Consider the following 24,284-nt stretch of genomic DNA (forward strand, 5'->3'; position numbering starts at 1 on the left):
AAAAAGAAAAAAAGCTTTACACAAAAAAATGACCAAAATTTCAGTCGTGTACTATTTTCCCCAATTATTACGCGTAATATTTAATCTTGTTTAAATGTAAGGTATCTTTAAAACCTGCACGTTTTTCCCTTTCTAATTACACCTTTTCCCCCAATTTTATCATAATATTGCAGCTATTAAACATCATAATTGATATTGTGTATTACAAGAAGTTTTTGATTTTTTTACTAAGCTATTGCAATTCAACATGTAACTGTTCACATTTTCTTAGTTTAGTTTTAAATTATTGTATTTATCATGTCACAAATTTGGAAATTTATTATATCACAAACTTTGAATTTCATATATACAGGAATCATTTTCTTTTCATTATTAATCTGTTACATAACCACCCATATTTGGTGAATTTTCACCAAGAGTGAACGAGATTATATTATATATTGAATTTTAATGTATTTTTGGCACAGGTGTGGGCAACCCAAATTGTTGAAATAGTCTAATAGAAAAAATATCGTATTCCAAAAACGTCTTAAAAAGCGCCAAGACAGGAAGCCACTAGTAGGCGCAGAGCGTCATGTTGCGGACCACTGGCCTAACACAAGGAATTTGTTTACTTTGTGCAGTTTCCCTCATCCAGGATATAAAGGCTTCAAATCAGCGTGGGGCTAATAGTAGAGAAACAAATAGTACTCCTGCTTACATAGCCTCATACATAACACATACGGAATCCACTTTGGAAATGAGCAGCGCCCAAAATGTTAACATTTTATTTACAAACTTGTTTTTTTGTCATACAGAAAGTAAAAATGTCGCTACAACCAGAAGGTGTGCAACAGGTGGTCACGCCAAAAACTGCATGGCTCACTGTGGCTGCACAACTGCGATAGCAATAACTTTATTGGGATTGGTTGAAGGCGGCGAAAAAGGAAATAACACAAAAGAAAGCAAGAAAATACCCCCCTAAAAAACAAAACAACAAAAAAAAAGCATTTCAGTCAACAGAATATTAAAAGCACAGACCCAAAAATGAGACCAGTCCCAAAGTCCTTACGTGGAAAACATTATGCAGGAGGGACGGTGACGTTGCGGAATGCTGAGCGGCAGGCTGCCTGAGAGAGAACCCGGGGCTGTTGGGAGGAAGGGGTTGAGGAGGAAGGGGTTGGCTCTCATTTTTGTGGAGAAAAAGGTCAATAATCCCAAAAAAGAAAAAGAAAATCTTGGTGTGGGAGAGGAGGGGGGGAGGGTCGGCGGCAGTTGGTCCACACTAGCCACACTTCCAGTATAGTCTTAGCCCGAAAAAGAGCTCAGAGCTGGGGAAGGAGAACTTTGAAGGAGGAAAGTGGACAGGGTAGTCGGATGTTCCGGTTTGGTGAGACGGCTTCTTCGAACGTGGACCTCCTGCTTTCTAGTCGTCGTCTTCGTCATCCTCGTCCTCGTCTTCATCTTCGGCTTCCCGCTTTCTCTTCTCGCCTTTGCCGCTTACTGCGACAGAGAATCAGAAGAAGAAAAAACTATTTATTCATGTATAACGAGCAGTTGTGTTTATATATTATATAAAATAACTCAGTTTATTCCAATCTCAAACATTTATTTCTGTCACCGCGAGTAAAATTGTGTGATGGGATAAAATCCACTGCCTTTTCGTATGTGATCCTTATCACTGATGCTTTGGGCTGTCACAAACGACATACAGACGCTCCCCTACTTACGACCGTTCGACTTACACAAAACGGTAAATACATTATTTTAGGAAGACAGTACTATAGTGCTTCTATCTGCCGCTACCGGCGTGTGGCGCTGTGAGAGCTCACCTAGCATCCACCCCGAAAAAGAAATCCGGCTTCTACTTGATGGTTCGTGGGTAATCATAACGTGTATTGTATCACCAGCGCGCTAAGAACTTTGATATTTTTATTGTTTAATATCTCGTGCATCCATTCAATATGGTTGGTGTAAAGTGTAAAGAGGTAAGTTGTTTCTTTTGAAATCAAAGTGGAATAAGAAGGCTTGATGCGGTTGAGAAAATGGTTGGATCGCTTTTTTTCCGGCCACTTTTTACCACGGAGGAGGAAGTTGCCTAACTCTTGAAGCTCATCTTCTAAAAGTAAGTTAAACTTAACTTTATAGAGCATATTATTTTATGAAAGATTTTTTTTTTAGTACAAATCAATAAAGATTATTTATACAAGCCTTGAACATACCTATAGAAACCTTAAACATACAAAATATAGCACTGAAGCAACAAATTCAACTTACGAACCATCGTCCGGAACCGATTTTGTTAGTAAGTCGGGAAGCGTCTGTAGTAAGAAAACAGCGCCCTCTTCTGGGGATACTTTAAGGTTTCTGTTTACTCAATCAATGCTCAAACCGCAGTGTGCTGCGATTACACAATCGCACTACGTCACATGGCAATATCGATTAGATTTCGGCCAATCGTGCAGCCCTACGAGACAGTATAAAATGGCACACGGTAACAGATTGTATAACACCACAGGAGTCAAACAGGCGGCCTGCGGGCCAGATCAGGCCCGCCAAGGGATTGAATCCGGCCCGCAAGACAACACTCAGAGAAGCGCAAGAGAAAAACGAGCTGCAGGTTGAAATATGTCAACTTGATGTTGCCAAAGCCAGGTGCCTTGAACAAAAACACTGTACTTGTATTTCTTTGTCTCTCTCTCTTTCTTTTCCACACCTTTTCTCCCACTCTTTCTCTTTCACTCTCCGTGTCTCTTTCTCTTCCTTTGTTGCTCTTTGTTTCTTTCTCTCTCTGTGTCTTTTTAACTTCTTTGGCTCTAACTTCCTTTTTTCCTTTACTCTTCCTACCATTCGTACTTGCTTTTCTCTTTTCTCTCCTTCAGTCTTTCTATTTCTCTTTGGATTTCTTTCTTCCTCTACCCTTCTTTTTCCCCTCTCTCATGACTTTTTATCAATTTTGTTTCTCACGCTCTCTCCCTCCCTCTTTTTCTTTCTTTGTCGTGCCATCTCTTCTTTTCCCTCCCTCTTTCTCTTATTTCTTTATGGCTCTTTCTTTCTCTTTAATCTACTAGTCCGGCCCCCGACAGAATGTTTGTTCTATCGCGTGGCCGCTGAGTTAAAATGAAGTTGACACCCCTGTATCACACGACAAAAATGCTGCTGTTTAATACAGTTGACAAACCAGCATTCAGTCATGTTGTACAAGTTTGATAAGCTGTGTGGCCCCACGGCAAAACAATTCTAGGTTTACGAGTTCATGTTCAAGTTAAGAGCTTAAGCTGTGCAATTCATTTTTATTTAGTTTCTAAGACAAAATGCACGTTTACTTAGTTCCATATCTCCTGTTACTGTTCACCAGTCTTTGTTTTCAAAGGCTAAGAACTTCTATAAAACAGACTTGTCTGCTGCTGTTATGATTTATAATTCTGCAAATAAGTCTAACCGGCATATAAGTCGCACCCTTGGCCAAACAATGAAAGAAGCTGCGACTTATACACCTGTATTTTCTAACCCTATAAGACACATCGGCAAATTTTTGGGCCGAGAAAAAGGAAAAAAAAAGCGTAAGGCTTGTTCAATCGCCTGGACCGTTACCACAGTGGAGAAGTCTTGTGGCCTCCACGAGCTCTTAACCCAGTGAGTCAAATACTGAGAGTGAATTAGTTTATGCAATTATAAGGGAACACTAGGTCTTGCTGTATCGTGTATTGCCACCGAGAGACAAGTGCTACACAGCACAAGGAAGAATGAAAACTACAGAGACCCCCACCAAAGTAAACAAACCATTTTTCTCCCAGCCAAGCGTTTCACAAGGCGTTTGTTTTTGGGGGTACCCGTAGCAGCAAAATGGCAATCATAGTAGCATCATGCTATGTAAAACAGAATACACATTTCCCAACTAATGATTATTTGTTAAAAATTTAAGTTGATGAATTTTGATTATCATTCAAATCCTTTTTTTTTTTTTTTAGGTTGAAGTTTCTTTTACCACTTGGGGGCGCTAAATAACAAAAAAGGTTTCTATTTTTATGGAATCAAAGTTTGATTCGACATGCTGTTATTAATTTTCCATGATGTGCGGGCCTCGTTTTTAATACCTTCTTCTTCTTCCTCCTCATCTTCCTCCTCATCGTCATCTACTTCTCCATCCAGACCGTAGTCTTCCTCCTAGAAGGAACATTTTTCGTATATCAGTTTGTAATAAAACCGACACGAGCTCATCTTATCTCGGTTTGCGTTCCCGTCTTTTACCTCATCTTCTCCGCTCACCTCGTCGTCCTCTTCTCCTTCCACTTCCTCCTCGTCGTCTTCGTCCTCGTCTTCCTCATCGATATCGTCGATGTCGTCGTCATCTCCGTCCTCGTCTTCCTCGTCCTCTCCTTCGCCCTCTGCGGGAGGAAAAGGTCATTACAACCTATTTTGGGCGCTCGATACCTTTTTCTCAAGACTGATACCAGGATGAGTCCTCGGTGATACCCAAAGAACCGATTCCACCGAAACTTTTGATGCATTTTTATCAAACCAATGTCAAGCTCTTCTTTATTTTTGACGTCTGTTTTCATTTACACCATTACCAAACCAGTGACATTGGCCTAAAATCCCAATCCAAGACGCACTTAAAGTAAATTGAATGCTGTTTTTGAACCGTTTGAAGAATATGGACGGTTTTGGTCTCTTTTGAAAGGTAACACTCTGAAGCTTTGGATACTGTGTTGCATTATGCAGGCTTATTATCTGCTCTTATTTGAATATATATCATAAATATGCATCCATTCAAGTCAAGTCATGTTTATATGTATAGCCCTTAATCACAAAGAGTTTAAAGGGCTACACAGATCAAGACTATTAATACACCATTCCCTGATCTAAAACCTATATGAGGGCAAATAATACAGAGATATTGTCAACATAAAATATAGGTTATTCATATGCTATAGTACAGAAGTGTGTTTTAAGCGTAGACTTAAACATTTCCACTGATGTTGCAGATCGAATCTTAGGGGGGAGAGCTAAACAATGCGTCACTTATTTGAATTCGATATTTGGAGCCAAAGTAGGTCATATCTAGTTTTATCTTCAATACAGCCCTATACAGTGGGACCTCGCTACTTCGCGGTTCGACGTTCGCGGGTTCAGAGCTTCGCGGGTCTAAATAATAATGATAATAATAAAATAATTTAGAAAAATAAAAAATGTTTTAGCATTTTTGAAGGGGCGTCGCTACTTAGCAGATTTTCACTTTTTGCGGGTGGTTTGGTCCCCATTAACCGGGTCTAAAAAAAATAAATAAAATAAAATAATTTTAAAAAAAAATTGAAAGCATTTTTGATGGGGCGTCGCTACTTCGCGGATTTTCACTTTTCGCGGGTGGTTTTGGTCCCCATTAACCACGATAACCGAGGGATTACTGTATACAGTAGGCTATTGCAGTTTGCGCTGTTTCGACAGTGAAAAAAGGTTGCAATTGGTGGGGAGTGGGGTCAATTGAAAGTTCAGCGACTAACGACCATATTGGAAATCATTTTACGAGTTTGTTTATTAGAAAAGGGATTATGGGGCAAAAGGAACGGATTAGAACAAAGAGTGTCAAACGATGCAGAAATTCTTTTAGGCGGATTGTGTGTTTTGGAGTCAATATTTTACAGCACAAGAGAATATATAAAACAACTGATGAGAGCTGGACAAAAATTGCATCGAAAATACAATCATTTTCTGCAGAAGAGCAGAGGTGACGATAAGTCTGTCATAAGCGACGTAGAAACAGAAGGAGGAAGCGGCGCAGTCTACCTCCAGAGTTGGAGGAGTTGTTTACCAGTTAAAGTGACACAGAGGATTAAGATTTCATTGGACTAGTAATTTGGAGTAGAGCCGATAGTTTAGTAAGTATTTTCTTTATGCTAGAGTTATCTGAATAACTCCAAATATGTTACTTCGTTACTGACAAAGCCAGGGATGTGAATCATGAGAAAATGCATAACACAAATACACACCATGGCGGTTGCAATCAATTATATCATGAAAAATCAAAATCTAGTTATTTTGTTTAACATTACATTTATATATTTTTTAACAGTATAAGTTTTTTAAACTCTCGCAGGACTAATTTATAAACCCTTTTACGGTCTGGGAAACACTCAGGAACTCATAGAAGAGACTGGCTGTCTTCAAACATAAGGATGAAATGTGTATATATATATATATAATATATATATATATATATATATATATATATATATTTTAGGCAAAAACCGTGTACAGTTTTCTCACAATTTAGAATTTGGGAATGCCTTTAAAGGCTGATTCTGTTACAGTAAAACAATCTTGTGACGTACCGCCCCTGGACATTCCCCCGCCTACCTTCATCGTCATCGTCGTCCACATCGTCTACACCGTATCCGTCCACCTCCACGTCTGAGTCGGACGCCTCCTTGTCCTCGGCGTCGAACCCGTCCAAGTAGGTGAGCTGCGGTAGCAGTTTGAAAACGCTGTTCTTGTAGTCGCTCAGGTTAGTCACTTCACAGTTGAACAGGTCCAAACTTTTCAAGTGTTTCAGCTTTTTCTGCCGGATCACAATAGACACTCGGTTGGTTCACATTTGATATAGGAAGAGAAAATGCAGAAAAAAATGGTGGTATGTATTTGTGTAAGCAGAAACTGAATGAAATAAATTGCTTCTACGGGACAAGCATTTTATTTCATTCAATCGGTTTCTGCTTATCTATATACTGTACTCGAACGTTTGGTGCTTCAGTCATACTCCCATTAAATGACTTAACCCCCATGTTGTGTTAGGTTTGGCACCACAAACCGTTGTTAGTGGGCCAATTTTGACCTGGGTCCGATTCAATCCTGACCATCAAAGAAAGGAGTACTGCTCCATTTAGTTAATACAACAAGCTAACAAACATTATATGCATTCATAACCATTGTAAGCCATTGTGATTTGATTTTTTGGGCCCCTGACCCACATCAGATATCACATTTTATAACCTGAAGACTGCAACACTACATAAGGGTTAAAAAAATAATAATAAGTCAGAAAAGGAAAATATCACTTCCACATGGCATTCGTGCCTATCCATGTTTGATACTCACTGCCCTGTTAAAAAAACTAAAACTAAATCCAAAATAATCTGTTTGGCAGCAGGGCAAGAATACAGTTGTCATGCCGTCATATCAACAAGGCAACGGAAAGCAGTACATGAACCCTCAGGCACCTATTAATAATCATTCTGTTATTTCGTACAGCGAAAGGGTATAAACAGAAAGAAAAATACTTTGAAGTGGAGGGGAGGTAAACGTTTGACTATGGGCCATGTTTTGCATTGAGCTATTTTTTACTGGACATACAATTGAGAAATTCTTGAAATTAGTAGATAGATGGATAGATAATTTATTCATCCCCACAGGGAAATTCACAGTAGTAGATTAAATACAAGCTAGCCAGCTAGCTTTTAAATGTGGATAGATTTTGCTCTATCTCATCCTTATAGTGCACGGAAGCCGCCACTTTTTATAAAAAAAATAATAATAATAAACCGTAATGGCAAAAATGGTAAGAAAGATACTCTTCTCCATTAGGCATGCCCAAACAAAGCACTTCCTCCAAAACCTGTATAATTCTATAACAGTTCTATAACACAATGACACTTCAAGATGGCAGCCAGGCAAACATGCGATGCGCGCCACTTTTTCAGCAATAAGTGAGGACAAAACCCCCACAAAATCTGAAAAAGCAAATTGGCTAACGGGGCTTATTAACGTGGTCGCCAAAAACTTTCCTCTTGATTTTAATGACAAAAACCCACCACCCAAATTATTTCCCCTTTTTGTAAGTGTGTATTGTGTTAGCTCAGGGCAGCATTGCAGCGCAGTGGTTAGCGCGTGTGCTGCAGAGTTCTGAGGTCATGAGATCAAACCTCCTGTGTGGAGTTTGCATGTTCTCCCCGTGCTTACATGGGTTTCCTCCGGGCACTCCGGTTTCCTCCCACATTCCAAAAACATGCATGTCAGGTTAATTGGCCGGTCCTAAATGTCCCTAGGTGTGAATGAGCGAGCGAATTGTCTGTCCCTGTGTGCCCTGGGACTGGCTGGCAACCAGTTCAGGGTGTCCCCTGCCCACTGCCTGAGGATGGTTGGGATGGGCTCCAGCACCCCTGCAACCCTACTGAGGATAAGTGTTGCAGACAATGGATGGATGGGTGTGTTAGCTCAGCCGCTGCTCTAAAATAAAAATTCTAAGCTAACACACCCTTACCTTTATGTATAACTAATTCGTTAACTGTATTTAATTCAGAACCAAATATCTTGTTAAAATTATGTTGAAATGTTTTATAATTAAAAGAATAATCCAGACGTTAGAAAAATTCAATTTATAACGACAGTGAAACCAGAGTGTTACACTGTAAAGGTTCCGCAGCAAGAAGAACAACAAGTCACTTTGTACGTACCAGTGGTTCCAACGTGCTGATATCTTTCAATTTGTTGTTGCTCAGACTTAGATGTGTGAGGTTGGGGAGTTTCTGCGCTAAGACCTCCAGGCCGCCGCTGATTTTGTTGTCGCTCAACTCAAGCTGAGAGAGAAGAAGCGGTTACGTCTTTGCGCCCGTCCACCATTAGGCAAGTCTGCAACTACTTTACCTTTTTGAGTTTTTGTAGTCTGGGTATATTGGAGATTGACGATAAACCGATGTCAATCAAACTGAGGAAAACCAGGTTGTCAAACTCCTCTGTGAGGCCTTCGATATTTCCGTCCTCCGATTTGCAGTTGTCCAGAAAAAGTTCTCGTACCTTAAGTGGGGGGGAGGGGGTAGACATTTATTATTGTTAAATAAGATGCCCAGACCGTGACCCGAGTGAAGATGCAAGTGTCAGAAAGTGGATGAGGGAAATTCCCCAGAACTGACTTTTCCGTTGTTTGTTTTTAAATGCAAAAGATCAGACTAGAGGCTTGGCTAACTGGAGTGGTGTCCTCAAAACCATGAAATTGATGATCCACTTATTATTTTGCATGCTCTGATGTGACAAACATCTTTGAGGAACTGTGGTGAAAGTTAAATGACACATACATTCGTATCAAACGAAATAGTGTACTGTATTTAGACGATTAAACAGGGATTAGGATTAAATATTTTTAAATTATAGCCAGTTCATTAATAGAAGTTTCAACTTTTAAAGAATCTACCAGAGCAATGGAAGCCTCTTGAACTTTGTGAGCAGTGTTGGAAAAGTAGCTTAAGATTTTGGTGTTCAACACTTCATTTTTTTGCTGGGCATCTTCACCCTGAGTAGTGTTCTGTACTGATACCTCATACTGTTACTTTTGGTAGAATTCAGATATTTTCAAAATAAATACCATTAAATCCAAAATAAATACTTTTTCTAGGAACTGAATGGATTCAATGGTTATACAACATTGCTTCAACTTCAAGTTCCTGATGTGAAATGCCAGAACAAGGCGACTGATAATAGGATCAGAGAGCATCTTGAACACTGATATCTTATAAAGGTTGGTATCGGCACCAATACGTGATATTAGTAATCTCCCAATCCTAGTAATAATCTAATTTCTTATCATCACCTCTGCTTTTGGCTAAGTTCAAGAAACAAGTAAATCAATTTTAAAATAAATGTGGTAAAACTCCATCTATTTTGAACTGCATTAAAAAACTTGAAGGGACAGTGTGTATTATTTGACGACTAGACGTCGCTGAATAGTGTTGTGCATGGGTCGTCAACCTTTTTGAAAATGAGAAACATTTTATATTGATAAGCACAAGTAACTACCAATTTGATATGCATTTCAATGATAACATGTTATTAACACGTTGTTACTATGTTACCAGGTTAAAATAGACTAATGCAACCACAAATCAGACGAGTTAGAAAGCTAATTTCCTAGAAAATCACCATGACCCATGACATATTTCAGAACCAGCCTACTTAGGTGGTCTTAGGCCAGGGGTCTCAAACTCAATTGAGTTGGGGGGGCTGCTGAAACTAGGTGAGGATGGGCCAAATGGGGATTTCCACTAAAACAGCCCTAATAAAAACTTTAACCCTAAAAAGCACAATAAATACTAACTACGCAACATTTTTTTTCTCGTTTTCATGCCCAGCCTTTTGCAAAGTTTTGGGTTTCCCCCCCGGGTTCCCATAGAAGTAAGATGGCGGTCAACTATGTCAGCTCCCTCTAGATTAGGATGATTTTATGGAAAATAAACAGTAATTTCTTGACCGATAAGTATTTCAACAAATTAATGTTTGTAAGAAAGTTACTGTATTTTGTTATCTGCCCTTTTGGTGCGTCATATTTAAAACATCATGAGAAAATGCCAAATTGTCTCAGGTTTAAAGCATTACATTGTTTTTAGAGAAAAGGGAAGAGGAATAATGTGGGGGCGGGAGACAAAATCCCAGAAATGGTTAAATACTGTATATATTGTGACTCAATGTGATTGTTTTAAAATGAATTAAAATTTGATCATTTGTTTATATGACTGATAGAAAAGGTGTCCAAAGTTTATTTGGAGACGAGTCTTTTATATGCCTTTGGCTTCAACCCGTCATCCCTTTTTTTTCAGGTGATTTATTTATTTTGTGATGTTAAAAAAAAAAAACAACATACATAGCTCCTCATTACAATTGTATCGTATTATTGAATTCAATACTGTAATTTTCCATTATTTTTTACCACTAGATGGCGCTAAATAATACAGTCTGTCCCCGGGGCTGTAAGAAAAGAGGAAGTGGGTATATAAACTTCAGTACTTGTTAATCATGATAAAAGAGTAAGAATTGAGGATTTCACTTTGTAACCGGTCTAGTCAGTTATATCCACTTTATTTACAGAAATACCTTTTTTTTTATCTCGTACGTTTTACAGGACGGGGAGACGTATGTATAAAAATATTATTTATTCGTTTAAACAGAAATACAGAAAAAAGGAAGTACTGTACATTGACAACAAAATAAACCTATTTCTCCGCCTTTAATCATCGGTTACAAACTGTGTCAAAACGGAGTTACTTCTGCCAAGGTAAAAACTTAACCTCGCCTGAGCTGGTCAACACAAAACTTTTGCAAGTACAAAAAAAGAGTTTGAATTTCTTTTATTGATACACACAAAAGTGGATATTGTTTGTTTTAAACACGCATCACTTAGTACTTTACGTCGCACCGTTTGAATTGCCGTCCCAGGAGGCTTGCCTGGCCTGTGACAAATGCAATCATTTTTTTCGTAGTCAGCTAGGCTAAAAGCTAGCAGCCAGAACCTATAGCCCCTTTGAAACGCCGTCGTGCAGTAGACGAGAAGTGTGCGTGGCCGCCATTAGCCCACGCCGCAGCAAAGGGCAGGATTGCGAATACACCCTTTTCCCCCATGACACACTTTTACGCTTTGTTTGCGCTCGGTGGAGAAAACGGAATATTCTTCGTCGTCGAGCGAACATCGTCCGTGTGTTTGGCTATGACGTTAAAGTGAGGGAAAAGGAGCAAACGCGGCGAACGGAAATGTAAAAAAAAATCAAAGATGGAGACTGTTCCTTTCTTCCAGACCGTCAAAGACGACAGAATGACAACATGGCGACCGACGGAGAAACAGTATGCCGCTACGATCCTGTGTTTTTTTTAACCCGACGTGCTTTGTTAAATCGACATTACGGTGGTTGAAGTCTAATAAGAGCTTTTAATTCAAAGTAATATATATTTATGTTGTTTTTTTAAGCCCCGAGGACAAACAGCGGGCGTCGAGTTTAGTGATGGGAAGTTCGGCTCATTTTAAAGAACCGGCTCTTTCGGCTCTTCAGATTGGTCGTTGTAAATGATTGTGCCAATAATGAAACGTGCACATAATTTAAAGAATGCCTTATGCTACTGTATTACAGCAGACTTTATTGTTTTAATATACTGTAAACATATGCCCAATTTAAACTTTAATGTTGTTTATAATACTCTTATTGACTAGTCACAAGCATCTTCAAGAGAGGGGGAAAGAGCAAAAAAAAAAAGAAAAAAATAGAGATGAAAAGAAAAAAGAAAGATGGCTTGGGAGAAAATGAAGTGAAAGCTGTAGAAACAGTAATTATGATAGAAAAAGAGAGGAACAAATACAGAAAGTAGGTGACAATTAAAAAAAAAAATGCGAAAGAGATAGTGTAGGGGTGTCTTTCTAGAAATTGGACCAGATTTGGTATACTTAAAATGTGTGAGAGCCAACTATTCAGCCTGCCATTCTTTGAACAGCTTTTGACAAATTAATTTACCGCGAACGGATTGCAGTGCTTGGCGATAATTGTAGCAACCACGTAGCTTGCCTTTGTAGCATTTACATTTGACTCGCAGGTTCTCGTGAAAAAGCACTGCTGTGCCGTTAAAACAGCTTCCGATTGCTACAACTTTTCACAGCTAATTGAGTTTTGTCGTCAGAATGATTCATTTGGCAGTACCTCTTGATATTATATTCTTTGATAACAGCCACAGTGCTGAAGAAATGAGGCAGACGCAGTTTGTTTTGAGAGTATGTGAAGAAAATACTAATAATTTCTACTTGTCCTGGAAGCGGCGGTCGTCACAGTCAGCTTTTCTGACTTTATTTTCCTTTAAAGCAGTCGTGTTTGATGGTAATAGGGTAGGCTTACAATCCTACAGTAGGGCGAGCCTGCCAAACGGCTAATGCCATCATCTTGTGAAAAGGTGATTTCTTAATTTTGCACAAATTTATTTTATACTGCAGTCAACATATTGATTTTAAGACAGAAGCGACTGGCAGGTTAAAATTTGATCACAGGCTTTGTAGAGAAAGAGAAAACAATAGTGTGAAAGAATAAATGGGATAAAAGTATTAAATATAGAAAGAAAATGAGCGAATAAAATAGTATCGAATGGGCCCGGCTCTCGCTTACTTCAAAGAGTCTGTTCAAAAAGCCACTCCGTTCGCAAACGACCCATCACTAGCGTCGAGTTTTTGTCTGCCCACGCATGGCGCCTTAAGGTGTCGGAACTCGTGTCATAACGCTTCAAAGCTTACATTTCGGGAAAATAAACCCTAACTCATTCAACAAACCATTAAAATATAACGTCAAACGTAATAACGAGGCTTTTTTTAATAGTCACTGGGTGTTGTGTGTATGATTGTGTCGGGGATTTAATGACGCCATGCCTTTTTGTAGAGCTACCACTATGGCGGATGGGCTAATATGGCGGGAAGACTGCAAGTTGAGGGACTGACGTTAAAAGAAACCTGCCATCAGAGATTTATTTACCTCTGGTACACCAATAAACGTCTACAAGATGAGATTAAATAGTTCTGCGGTGCGCGGCGATTTATACGCGAGTTTCAAACACTCCCATTTCAACTTAAGATCTCCTTAACACGCCGGGGAAGAAATCCACGTGTGTGAGTTGAAGCTAAACATGTTAAGATCGCATGTACTAGGTTTAATAAGCGAGTTGTATGAGGACTAAAATACGATGGGGTACTTTGATTTGATTTCTATTGAGTGTAGTTATTGGGTGCTAACCTAGTTGGAATGGTAGGACTGCTGAGCGGAAATGCCCACTACGTAATATTACATAAATTCCTATGTGTTAACTTTATTTGCCTTGTTAGTTTGATAATACGACCACTAAAATGTATTTTTACATAACTCGCGCGCCCTCGTTTTAACGTTCAAACGCCACGTTAAGTAGCAGCAAACATGGCTACCCTAGTGGCTAAAAAGCCCCAGCGCGATTGCAACGAAATGCAGCATGCGTAGGGCACATTTCCGCTAAATATCTCCCCCAAAAGGACCACGAATACTCGGGGGGGCCGTTGCGGTAGGACCACCGGGTAAACGAGGGGGGTGGCGGCTGCGAAGCGGTTAAAGCGCCGCAATAACGCCGAAGCGAGACGGAGGTATTGCCGCCTCAAAGTAGCGAGCGAACACCGCGTTCCCTCTCCAGTCCCCGGCTCGAAGGTAAGCTTCGTCCGGCGACAAAACCGCGCAGTGTCCGTTACGTTGGAGGAAAAAAGTAGCGAGCTAAGCTAGCGCGGCCAGCCCGGGAGAAAACTAAATGGCTTTGCTATTCAAAAAAAAGGCACGACTCACTTCAGACGGTGTCTTGTTTCTTAGCTCCAAGTGGATCCTGTTTTCCATCAACATGGTGGCCGCCGGAGGATGAAACTTTTCTCGCCGGGGCTTTTTTTTGGGGGTGTTGTTTTTCCCTTTAAGAGGGTGCTTCAGTCCAAAAAGATGTCCTAACGGCGGAGGGAGAATATAGGGGGTGGGGGGGAAGCCGTGTATAATGAACTGACGCTAAGTTAGTCGGAGAGGAGAAACCATGGAGGGAAACCGGACTGAAACAAAATAGAATGCTCAACAGCGCCACCTAACTCCAGAAACGCCCAGCCCACAGCGCCTCCTAAAAGGGGAAACTGCACAGTAGTCACGTGACATTCGCGAACGAAATGTCTCGATGAGCTGACTCACTACCAACGAAGAGCCAGTTCCCTTTACCCCCTCCTGTGAGCCGTGGTTGTGTCATGTGTTTTCAGGCGCTAGAGTTACTTAGTATAAAATTTTCAAAGTATGAAAAATCCTATTAGAATTTAGTAGAAAACTATAGTAATATAATATTTATTATATCATTCTGTACATATTGTTACGTGGTTATTTGTAATATATTGATTACAAGGAACCCCCCTCCCAAACTACTCTATTTTTTTTTTGGGTGTCTTTGTTTCCTTGCTTTTTCCTTCTGTTCATTGGTTTGTTTTCTGATTTTTCTCTTTTTTCCTTTTTTTTCCTCTTTTAAAAGTTTTTTCCTAACTTGTACTTCTTTATTCCATTTTTTTCTTTGTTTGATTCTTTTTTTTCTTCTTGTTTTGCTCTAGTTTTTTTTTTCGTTTTACCCTCTTTTTCCCTCCCATTCCTTTATTCTTTTTTTTTCTCCTTTAGGTCATTTTTTTCCATCTGTTTACTTCTTTATCATAGCTTTGTTTTTTCTTTTTTCCCTTTTCTTTTTTATTAGCTTTGTCCTTCCTTCTTGCTTTTTTTACCTTTTTTCTTTAATTCTTTTTTTTCTTTCCCTCCTAGCCTTCTTCCTTTTTTCTTTTATTTCCTAAAATTATTATTACTACTGTTTTGTTTTGTTTTTGCTTTATTTTCCCCCTTTTTAAATAAATTCGTGGTTATTTTTACATAATAATTGGTAACATATGGATGACAATAAAGTATATCTGAATCTGATTAAAGAAACAAAAACTAAAGAGCCTTTTGGGAGTCGAAAGAGCTGGATCCTTCCAATGAGCTAAGCCGAAAGAGCCGTTTTTTAAAAAAACTGCTGGACTTCCCATCACTATTGCACAGCTTCAAACACATCACTGCTCTACTGTCCTCCTTTTCGCTTTAGTTACCTAGTTAGCTTGCGTTTACGTTTTCTTATCAAGATATCCCTCTTGTAAAGTCTACATTTGACTTTTATTGAATGTAAATCATTCTGAAATCTGTTGACTATAGTAATTTTGTTGTGTTATACAAATAAACATGGCTTGGCTTGGCCTAACTTGCTGTCTTTTCATTCATAATAAATAATAATAATCGACTTGTAATAGTTGTTTAAGCTTCCTTAGAGTTGTTGCACGATTGTACTTTGAATTTGGATTAAAGAAAGTTTTGTCCAAGGAAAACCCGTCCTATTTCCAAAACTTCACTTACCTCCTCAAGTCCACAATAGTTAAGTGAGGTTGGATCGAGAGCAAAACACTCATGTGTTCTTTTAATCAACATATTTCATAATGCCAACGGACTTCAGAATATTGTGCTTATTATGCAATCAGGATAATATTCTTCTACATTACACACATTTCTGCATTTCCCCCAACCCTGTATTAGAAAACATGGTTACCTGTCAACCTATATGCTTTCCCCATATTTTATACATTTTATGTTTATTTTGAATTGTGTACGCCATATAACAGTTTTTGTAATAAATAAATGTATATATATATATATATATATATATATATATACACTGATGCTTCTGATAAGAAACACTAGAATTACTGCAAGTGGGGAAAGAACTAAGAAAAATCCTAAAAGAATTGTTTGTGTTGAGTACCTGGTAAAGAAACCTGTTTACACAAATTATCTTTAGTATTATTCTACATAGTCTGTCTTGCTTTCAGTAAATAGACACTGCGTTGTGTTCGAAATGTTTATTATCGCTTAATATGGGGAATTGCAATCATTAATAAGAGTAGCTGAGGTTGACAGGTATGCATTAGTCTCCGAAAACTCCCCCCAAATCGTCGACTGTCAGTTTTAATTTTATATTGTGAATTTGTAGTTCAGCATGGGTGTAGTCTACAAGCGGTTCTTGAGCTGCATGCGGCTTTTTACAGTCCCTAGTGGCTCCCAGGCACTTAAAAATGTTTGATATTGGAAATGATATGGTGTCCAGTATGGCTCTTTCAACATCTTGGGTTCCCAACTCCTGAATCCCAAATAGCGCTTGGTTCCTTGTACTGTTTTACCAGAAGTTGGCACTGTTACGTGATTCTTTAACATAGGTTGCATTTTGCTTTTTTGCAGCAGCAGCACATGGTGTCCTTCCAGTCGTCATTCAGAAACCTTATGAAAGATGTGCAAACTTTTCGTGGAAAAATCTACTCACTTACATGGTAGTTCAATGGTGTCCTCCTCTGGGACTCAAACTTGATGCGAAATGAAAACTGGTTCTTTCTGCGAAGGGGTTCCCAATATTTTTTTTGTACATTTTTTTTGTGAGTCTAGCCTTGCTCACTTGTAACATACAGTAGCTTTTGAGACTATTGGCTCAGTTAAGTGTTATTTACTCTGCTGGACGGACGCCCACTCTAACTGAAATACACACATTTACACAAACTCACACAGAAACACAGTCGAGGGGCTCAGTGTGCTGTGAGAAGATTGAAAACACACCCCCATTGAGCTGCTCTCCCTCCATCTAAGATAAGTATGGTGGAAATTACTTTAAACAGTGAGAACCACAATAAAAACAACCAATATCTTGAATAAATCTTATAGTATAAAGTTAGTCAATGCTTTTTTTTTTTGCACCATGGCCATATTACAATGGAGCAGCTCACACCTTCACCTGCTTGATATTGACAAATGTTTTAATCATTATCCAACATTGGTCAAAGGTTACTGCCGTCCAGCAACACAGATCACATTTTTTGTTCAACTGCTCGCAAATACGCACCTTGTTTTCCCCCCTCGCATGATATTTCCTGCCGTACAGTGGCGCATAACGTGTTTCTTGTACTTATGTCTGTCAGAACCCTGCCAACTCCTCTGTCTTTACAAATATGATAAGACCAGCCCTTTAGGAGCACTCGCTGCATGGTGGTAATGTTTAACCAGATAATTTCATGTTTGGGCGGGAGTTGAGAGCAGCCTTTTTTTATCTATTCGGATCTTACCTTTCAACCGGCAGTCGTTCATTCATAACCAGGACTTGCCATGGAGAAGACATTGGAGCAAGGGACCGAATATAAAGGTCAGAATGACGAAGACCAAGGTATGAACTTGCTTTTAGTGAAATTTGAAACTTCTATTGCATAAAAGTAAGGACACAACTCCAAAAGATATTCACAATCATGAACGATTTGAAGAGGACTCGAAAACCTAGAAATCTTTAGGGTTGTAGCAGACGTCTTTTGGATCAAAGTTGAATCGCCTTTGAAAAACAATTACAAAGAAAAGGTACTTGATTCACTTTACTGTTTGCTGAAGATCAGCTTTAGTCCAAAAGAGCTCAAGTCCTTGTGTTATATCAGCAACCAAGCATGACCCCGAAGATGAGATTTCGACAGATCGTTGTACTGTTTCCTTGTTGTTATATACAATTCTACTTTCAGTGTTGTCGGGTCAACCCTAATAAGAGACCTTTCAACATGAACTCAACTAACATTTATTTATTTATTTAAATATAGTTTTTTGTTGACTTTTTTTAGGTGGGATCCGTCGTCGATTGAGGGATAGAGAACTTCTCAAGCGAAAAAGAGCTGAAGCTGAGGAGAAAGAGACTTACCAGTGGGTTTCAGGGTAAATTAATACAGCATCGAACAGTATATAGCAGTGTTTTCCAAATTGAAAGCCTTGGGCTGTTTAAGGCTCATTGATCTTTTTTTTGCGGCCTCAACATATACAGGAGTTCAAAATTAGAGAACAATTTATAAACAATTGGATTATTCAGAAAAAATGCAATTTTTATTGCTCTACTTTTAAGGACATTTTTTGTGTCTGTACCATGCTACTACAACAATTTTTCACAAAATGGATAGGTCGTTTCAACAAAGAAAACTGTATTTTGCCATAAATGCACTGATAAAAATTAGAGAACACTTTCAGGTGCCTCCCACTTACTGGTGCTAATTTAGCACATGGTGCTAATTTCCTTTATTCTCTGTCAACCCCTATTTAACTGGCATTCTAACTGCTAGTTTCACCAATTTTGTAAGATTGTGAGCTGTTCTAAAGTGATTCAAAGCCTCCGGCAGCTAGTTGTCCAGATGATAACAAAAGGGATGACTTTATCAGTCATGGCAAGACAATTTGATTGCTTAAAATCTGAGATTTGAAGAATATTGAGGTTTTACAAAACTACAAACTCATTCAAGTATCCCAAGAAGGCTGCTTGTCCATGGAAGCCAAATGCAAGAGAGGAAAAGTCACTGCGGAGGATGTAAATGGGTAATGGTTCCACACTGCCACTGGAATTCCTCGCCAGTTCAGAGCTGAAGATGGTAATCTGTTTCGCCATGCAGTGTCTCGCCATTTAAAAGCATTTGGACTGAAGGCCCACACTGAAGTGACAAAACCTCTCACTAGCAAAGAAATAAAATAAAAGCTAAAATTGAGCATGTGAAATGAAATTGTGAGAGACAGAACTGGAGTAGTCGTGGAACTGAGCAAGCGTGTTGATAAGAGAGTACTCGGTTGGTTTGGACACATGGAGAGGATGGATGAAGAGCGAATGTTGAAGAGGACCTACAGAGCAGAAGTCAATGGAAGGAGACCAAGAGGAAGGACGCAATTGACGTGGATGGATGGTGTTATGAGTGCACTGCAGGAAAGAGGTCTAAATATAATGGAAGCTAGAGCTATTGTTGGTGATAGGAAGGGGTGGAGAGGTGTTGTGAAAGGATAGTGGGATTGTGGACACCTTCATAGGGATGGGCTGGGCAGCCGTATGATGCGGAAGGGGTAAACCAGTGAAAATTGTCGGTCCCTGCTGTTGAACAAAAGAGTGTGTTGTGTCACCCTGACCCGAGTGAAATGGCCGCTTTCTGGTGTCCCATTTCCTCTGGAGGGACGAAAGCATGACCAACTTAGGTGCAGAGGTGCCTAACTTGTTTGGGTGTTTGGGCAATAGGGTTAGCAATGGTCCAAAGATTTTTGTGTGTGTTTTTTGCTAAAAAAAAATTCCCCTTTTATTTTCTTTGTTATTGTATGTGTTGCTGTCGGTCACCCCTCTTGAGGGATATGACCAAGGTAGATAGATAGATAGATAGATAGATAGAATTGAGCTTTGCTTTGGAGCATGTTGTGTGGAAAGAGGAGATTTGGTCCAGAAATCACTTCAGTGATGAAATCAAACTTAATTTATCTGGATTTGATGAGAAGCATTATGTCCGGCGACACATTGGAGAAAAACAAAACCTAAATTGAAGAAAGAGTCAGTAAAAGGTGGAAGAGGACGTTTTGTGATTTGGGGCATGTTTCCTGCAGCAGGAGTTGGCCCCCTTGTACAGCTAAATGCAAAGGTGCATCCGAACCTTCAACAGAACATGGTTCCTTACTTGTGTTCATTGCCCAATCAGCCTGCAGTCTTCATGCAGGACTATGCTCCATGTCATTTCACAAAATGGGTAAAGAATTTCCTTGAAGGTGAAAACATTGAATATATGGCATGGCTTACCCAGAGTTATTATCTTAAGACAATAGAGAACCTTTGGAAAATCCTTGGTGACAAAGTTATGGTCAAGAATCCCACTACAATCACCAAACTGTGGAGGAGGCTGGAAGAAGAACGGTCCAAAATCACACCAGAGCAGTGTGAGAGACTAGTGCTATGGTATGGCCGCAGATCTTCTGGAGTCCTTCACAGCTGAGACCTGTACACTAATTACTAACTGCTAACTCTTGTAACCTGCGGGATTTTTTTTCCATGGCAAAGTCATTATTGTTCTCGAATTTTAATCAGTATGTTCTCTAATTTAGATCTGTGCGTTTTCTGAAAAATTTTTTGGTATGAAATGCGTTTGGATATTTTGTGAAAAAGGTGTAATAGTACCATCATAAATTCACAATAAAACTTCATTTAAAGGTACATTGTGTGACATTTGACCACTAGATGTCGCTGTTGTAGTGCAACCAAAACTGTGCCAAAAAAAACAAGGAAGAATACAAACTACGGAGACTCAAAGTGACTAGACCTCTCTATTTTTCTTGCCCAGCCTTTCACATGGTTTTTATATATTTGGCTGGATAGCAGACAATCGTGTCAACTCCCTCGGAGGTGTCTAATAATACTGTACGTCGCATGCATCATGATCATTTTCACTGTAGATAGGTAAGGGGGATTGTCAACATTTTTCCCTCTGGTGTTCTTGATGGTATAGACATTGCACATTGCAGTTCTCTGAATGCATCATAAGAGCTGCATCAACATTGATTATTGTTGTGATTACTCTTAATTGTGTGGATCTTTTGTAGATTGGAGAGTCCCGGAAAAAGACAGAAATCCGAACAGAGACAAGGCACAAAAAGAAGAGGGAGGCCCAGGAAGACAAATTTCACACTAGAAAGTTCCTTTATCCAGCAAGAAGAGGTCGTAGCCGATGAAGCTCCTGCTGTAGTGGTTCTGCCACAGTTGGCGGAAGTGGAGGCGCTACCAACATTACCATCAGACTATTTGCCTACTGGAACCAGTGACACACCAGAACCGGTCTCGACGTGGTCTCAGAACCCCGAGCTTAGCCCGTTTCCCAATTCAGCACTCATTTTACCTCCGGGTCTTGCATCGCCCCCCTTAACAGTTTCTCCTGATCCAAGCCAAGATCAGCCGACCAGTCCAGACGTTTTACCACCTCCTTCTGGAGTTCTTCCAGCCCTGGCCCAAGATCTGGCCAATTCTTCCGATCCAATTTCAACTCCAGATCTTCCGGATCCATCCTCAACTCCAGATCTGGCTTCGGCTCCAGATTCAGATCCTACTCCTCCTCCTAATCCGGTGCCTCTCACTCCTATCCAAGATTTGTCCACAGCCCCAACTTCTGATCAGTTTTCTTCTTCAGCTCTGGATGTAGTCCCACCTCCCACTACAGTTCCTCGAGATTCTGTCCAAGACCTGTCCACAGGATCAGGTCAATATTCAGCGCCAGATCTTGTTCCAGCTCCTGTTCCTGATCTGATTTTCATCTCTGGTCCGTCCCAAGCTTCAGTTCCAGAAGCAGTCAGACCCCCCGCTGTTGCCCCTCAACAGGTGGAGGACTTGACCACAGAGTCACAAGACGGGAAAAACCTTGAAGTGGTCCTCGTTGAAGACTTGGGCCCAGACGAGCTGGAAAATGATGTCCTTCTAGCTCAGGATAAAACAACAGAGTACGGTGAGTATGTTTGTCTCAGACAAAATGATTATTTTATCTGAATCTGGAACAACACATTGTCTGTTTTATTTTCTAGATGTGAGCGAGAACCCTTTATACAATGCGGCAGTGTAATAGGAGAAATTCACAATTCCATCTTCATCATCCTATCCTCATTGCCGCAAGACTACCTCCCAGAAAATTGATTTGGATTTTCTTTTACTATTCCAGCACACTGACTCGTTAACAGAGGTCCAGTCGCCAAAGGGATTGTTTGATTTTTTTTCCTTTTATCTGTTTCAGTGTTATTTCAACCTAAAATATAGGGATGGATTTTGCGGCAGAACAAAGAAGTTAATTGTTTCCACTTATAAAACCAATGATTGCCTTGCCCTTGTAATTTACTATTTTTTGTTTTGTTTTGTGATCCTCAAACAGCAGTATCTTTGTAAACGGGAATTATTTTGTTGGCTTTATGAAGCTTTTTCAGCGAATAAAATATATTGCTCATGTCTGATGTTATTGCTATTCATTGTTTTTTTTAGATTGTCCTCCATCTCCCTGATTGTTAAAACTTCAAAAGGACAAATTGCACACTTGCCTTTTATTGTGAAACTACGCAGACGTGTTTACTGTGTGTGTTCTGAACTCTTCATTTTAATATTGATTTAAGTTCACACTAATTATTGATGCATCAACTTCAATTTCTGATCAACGTTAATATTATACAAGTTGTTCCAAATGTCTTAGGCACATTTTGACATTAAATATCTCGAAATCTATTTAGAATACAAAAACACATCTGGTTAAATTCAGAAAGAATGTTAAAAGATGTTCAATGTGAGCATTATTGGTTAGACGGTACACATCAAGCCAATGGTCAAATCTTCCCAAACGTGTCTCAGCATTTCATTTTCTATGGTTGCAAAATGCTGGTTTAAGATCTGGTTTAAGATCAGGTAATTCTACAATTGTGTAATTGTAATCCTGTGCAGTCCTTTGAGACATTTTTTGTGATTAAGGGCTATCTAAATAAATGTGACTTGACTTGACTAGACTCAACAACTTCTGTTATTCTTGACTTTAGCTTATCAACCTCTCTGGAAATACAGGGCACGAAGACCAATCCTTTCACAAATCCCCCCAAAAAGAAATCACAAGTTTTGAGATCTGAAGATCTGGGTGGCCACTACATGAGATTGTGATCAATCTGCTCAGACCGTCTATTCGATCTGTTTGGCAGTGTTGTGTTCAGAAACTGTCAGGCATCATGTGTAGTCATCTTCTTAAGACAAACCAATCAGTTGTTGTAGAACACTGAAGTTCCTTATGGGTTTTTCTGATCGATTTACAGGGACTCTGCTGGAAAGCAGTTTTAACTTGTTCAATTACATCTTCTGAAGTTGAGGGGTATCCTGTTCTTTGAGATGGGCATAAACATCCACCTGTTATGAATTTTCCATGCCATCTCACCATGGATTTCCTCTCTGGGACTCCCCTCCGAATTTACATATATTAATTTACAATTGACTGTAATAACTTAGTATCATTTATAGTTCCTTTTACAAAATAGATTTGCTTGAGAAGGTTGTAAAAAAAAAGATACCAGTAATGCAGTTATAAAAATGGAAGGCCAAAGTGCATTGCTGCTCTTTGCTGGTTAAAATTACAACTGCAAATGTTTGATATTATAACAGCAGAGAGAATAGAATAGAATAGAATAGTTGTCATGATTACTGATTCAGGGCTGCCTTGTTGGCGCCAACAGCCCTGGTCACTGATTGACTCCCTGCCACTTTTTAAACCCCCCGGCTCCTGGTTACCAGTGTCAGACCGTTCTGCGAACCTATGCTTTCAGCTAGGCAAGCTCTGTACTATCCGACATTCTCCTGCCCTGTTTTCTCCTGCCTGATACCTGTTGCGGATCTGATTCTGGATCTGTTTCTGCCTTGCTGTTCCGTCCCGGTCATCGACCTGTTTTGCCCTGTTTCCTGCCTGATACCTGTGCCGACCTTTTTTCTGGACTCGTTACTGCCCTGGCTCCTCCGTCCCTGCCATCGACCTGTTTTTCTGCTTCCTACGACTACCCTCGCTCGACACGGAAGTCCCGCTTCTGCGTTCCTGCCATCAGCTACCCGTGTCCGACGATCATCGGATCGTGGAAGCAAGCACTGCTCTCTCTTTTTTCAATAAAACTGAGTAAAACGAACGCTATTGGGTCCTTTCTCTGTTCCTGGCTTGTGACAATAGAATAGAATACTGATCGGATGGAAACACGTGTTGGCCTGGAGAAGGATGGGTGCCACCAGGCTGTACTTGCCCAAGACACACCACGGGAAATTGTGCCCCTATGACCTTTAGTGATTAGGGGTTCGGTCCAACGAAGCAGAAAAAAATAGAATAAATAGAATAGAATAGAATAGAATAGAATAGAAAATAACAGAATATCCGTTTTTGTCATTAATTCAAATGTTGTGTCCAGTAGTGTTTACAAGATTCGATGTGGCACCCCAAGATAAACATTTAATATCGACTTGAATAAAAAGATAAAAATGTGATACAAAACGAATGCTAAGATGGGTATTTATAGGATAATGGTTTGTAGACTGGTCTAAATTGTAAGTACATCAGAAAATAGTGTCATGATATCAGCAACGACCTTGTGCAAAATAAGAATAAAGAAATTTAA

General features: G+C 39.6%; 2 protein-coding genes across 7 annotated transcripts; one reads left to right on the top strand and one right to left on the bottom strand.

Moving 5' to 3' along the window:
- Positions 1-753: 753 nt before the first annotated feature.
- On the bottom strand, positions 754-14,361 carry anp32b (acidic nuclear phosphoprotein 32 family member B). 2 transcript variants are annotated; one of them, XM_088341828.1, is made up of 7 exons: positions 14,070-14,361; positions 8,620-8,769; positions 8,430-8,552; positions 6,337-6,538; positions 4,249-4,367; positions 4,077-4,146; positions 754-1,482 (listed from the first exon to the last, which is right to left on the bottom strand). In XM_088341828.1, the coding sequence occupies exons 1-7, from the start codon at positions 14,121-14,123 to the stop codon at positions 1,406-1,408; spliced, it is 795 nt and encodes a 264-aa protein (XP_088197954.1). In that variant the 5' UTR covers positions 14,124-14,361; the 3' UTR covers positions 754-1,405. The 2 variants fall into 2 exon arrangements, with proteins under 2 accessions (XP_088197954.1, XP_088197953.1); XM_088341827.1 differs by having other exon boundaries at positions 4,231-4,367; positions 14,070-14,357.
- On the top strand, positions 11,268-22,112 carry LOC148360968 (uncharacterized). 5 transcript variants are annotated; one of them, XM_088341821.1, is made up of 5 exons: positions 11,268-13,937; positions 16,554-17,523; positions 17,960-18,050; positions 20,724-21,616; positions 21,693-22,112. In XM_088341821.1, the coding sequence occupies exons 2-5, from the start codon at positions 17,466-17,468 to the stop codon at positions 21,728-21,730; spliced, it is 1,080 nt and encodes a 359-aa protein (XP_088197947.1). In that variant the 5' UTR covers positions 11,268-13,937; positions 16,554-17,465; the 3' UTR covers positions 21,731-22,112. The 5 variants fall into 5 exon arrangements, with proteins under 5 accessions (XP_088197947.1, XP_088197950.1, XP_088197951.1 ...); XM_088341822.1 differs by lacking the exon at positions 11,268-13,937 and having other exon boundaries at positions 16,398-16,642; positions 17,282-17,523; XM_088341824.1 differs by lacking the exon at positions 11,268-13,937 and having other exon boundaries at positions 16,397-17,523; positions 17,960-18,038.
- Positions 22,113-24,284: the final 2,172 nt, after the last annotated feature.

Source organism: Urocampus carinirostris, chromosome 8 (genome assembly GCF_059441175.1).
Source record: "Urocampus carinirostris isolate Australia breed hairy pipefish chromosome 8, RoL_Ucar_1.0, whole genome shotgun sequence".
Taxonomy (NCBI): domain Eukaryota; kingdom Metazoa; phylum Chordata; class Actinopteri; order Syngnathiformes; family Syngnathidae; genus Urocampus; species Urocampus carinirostris.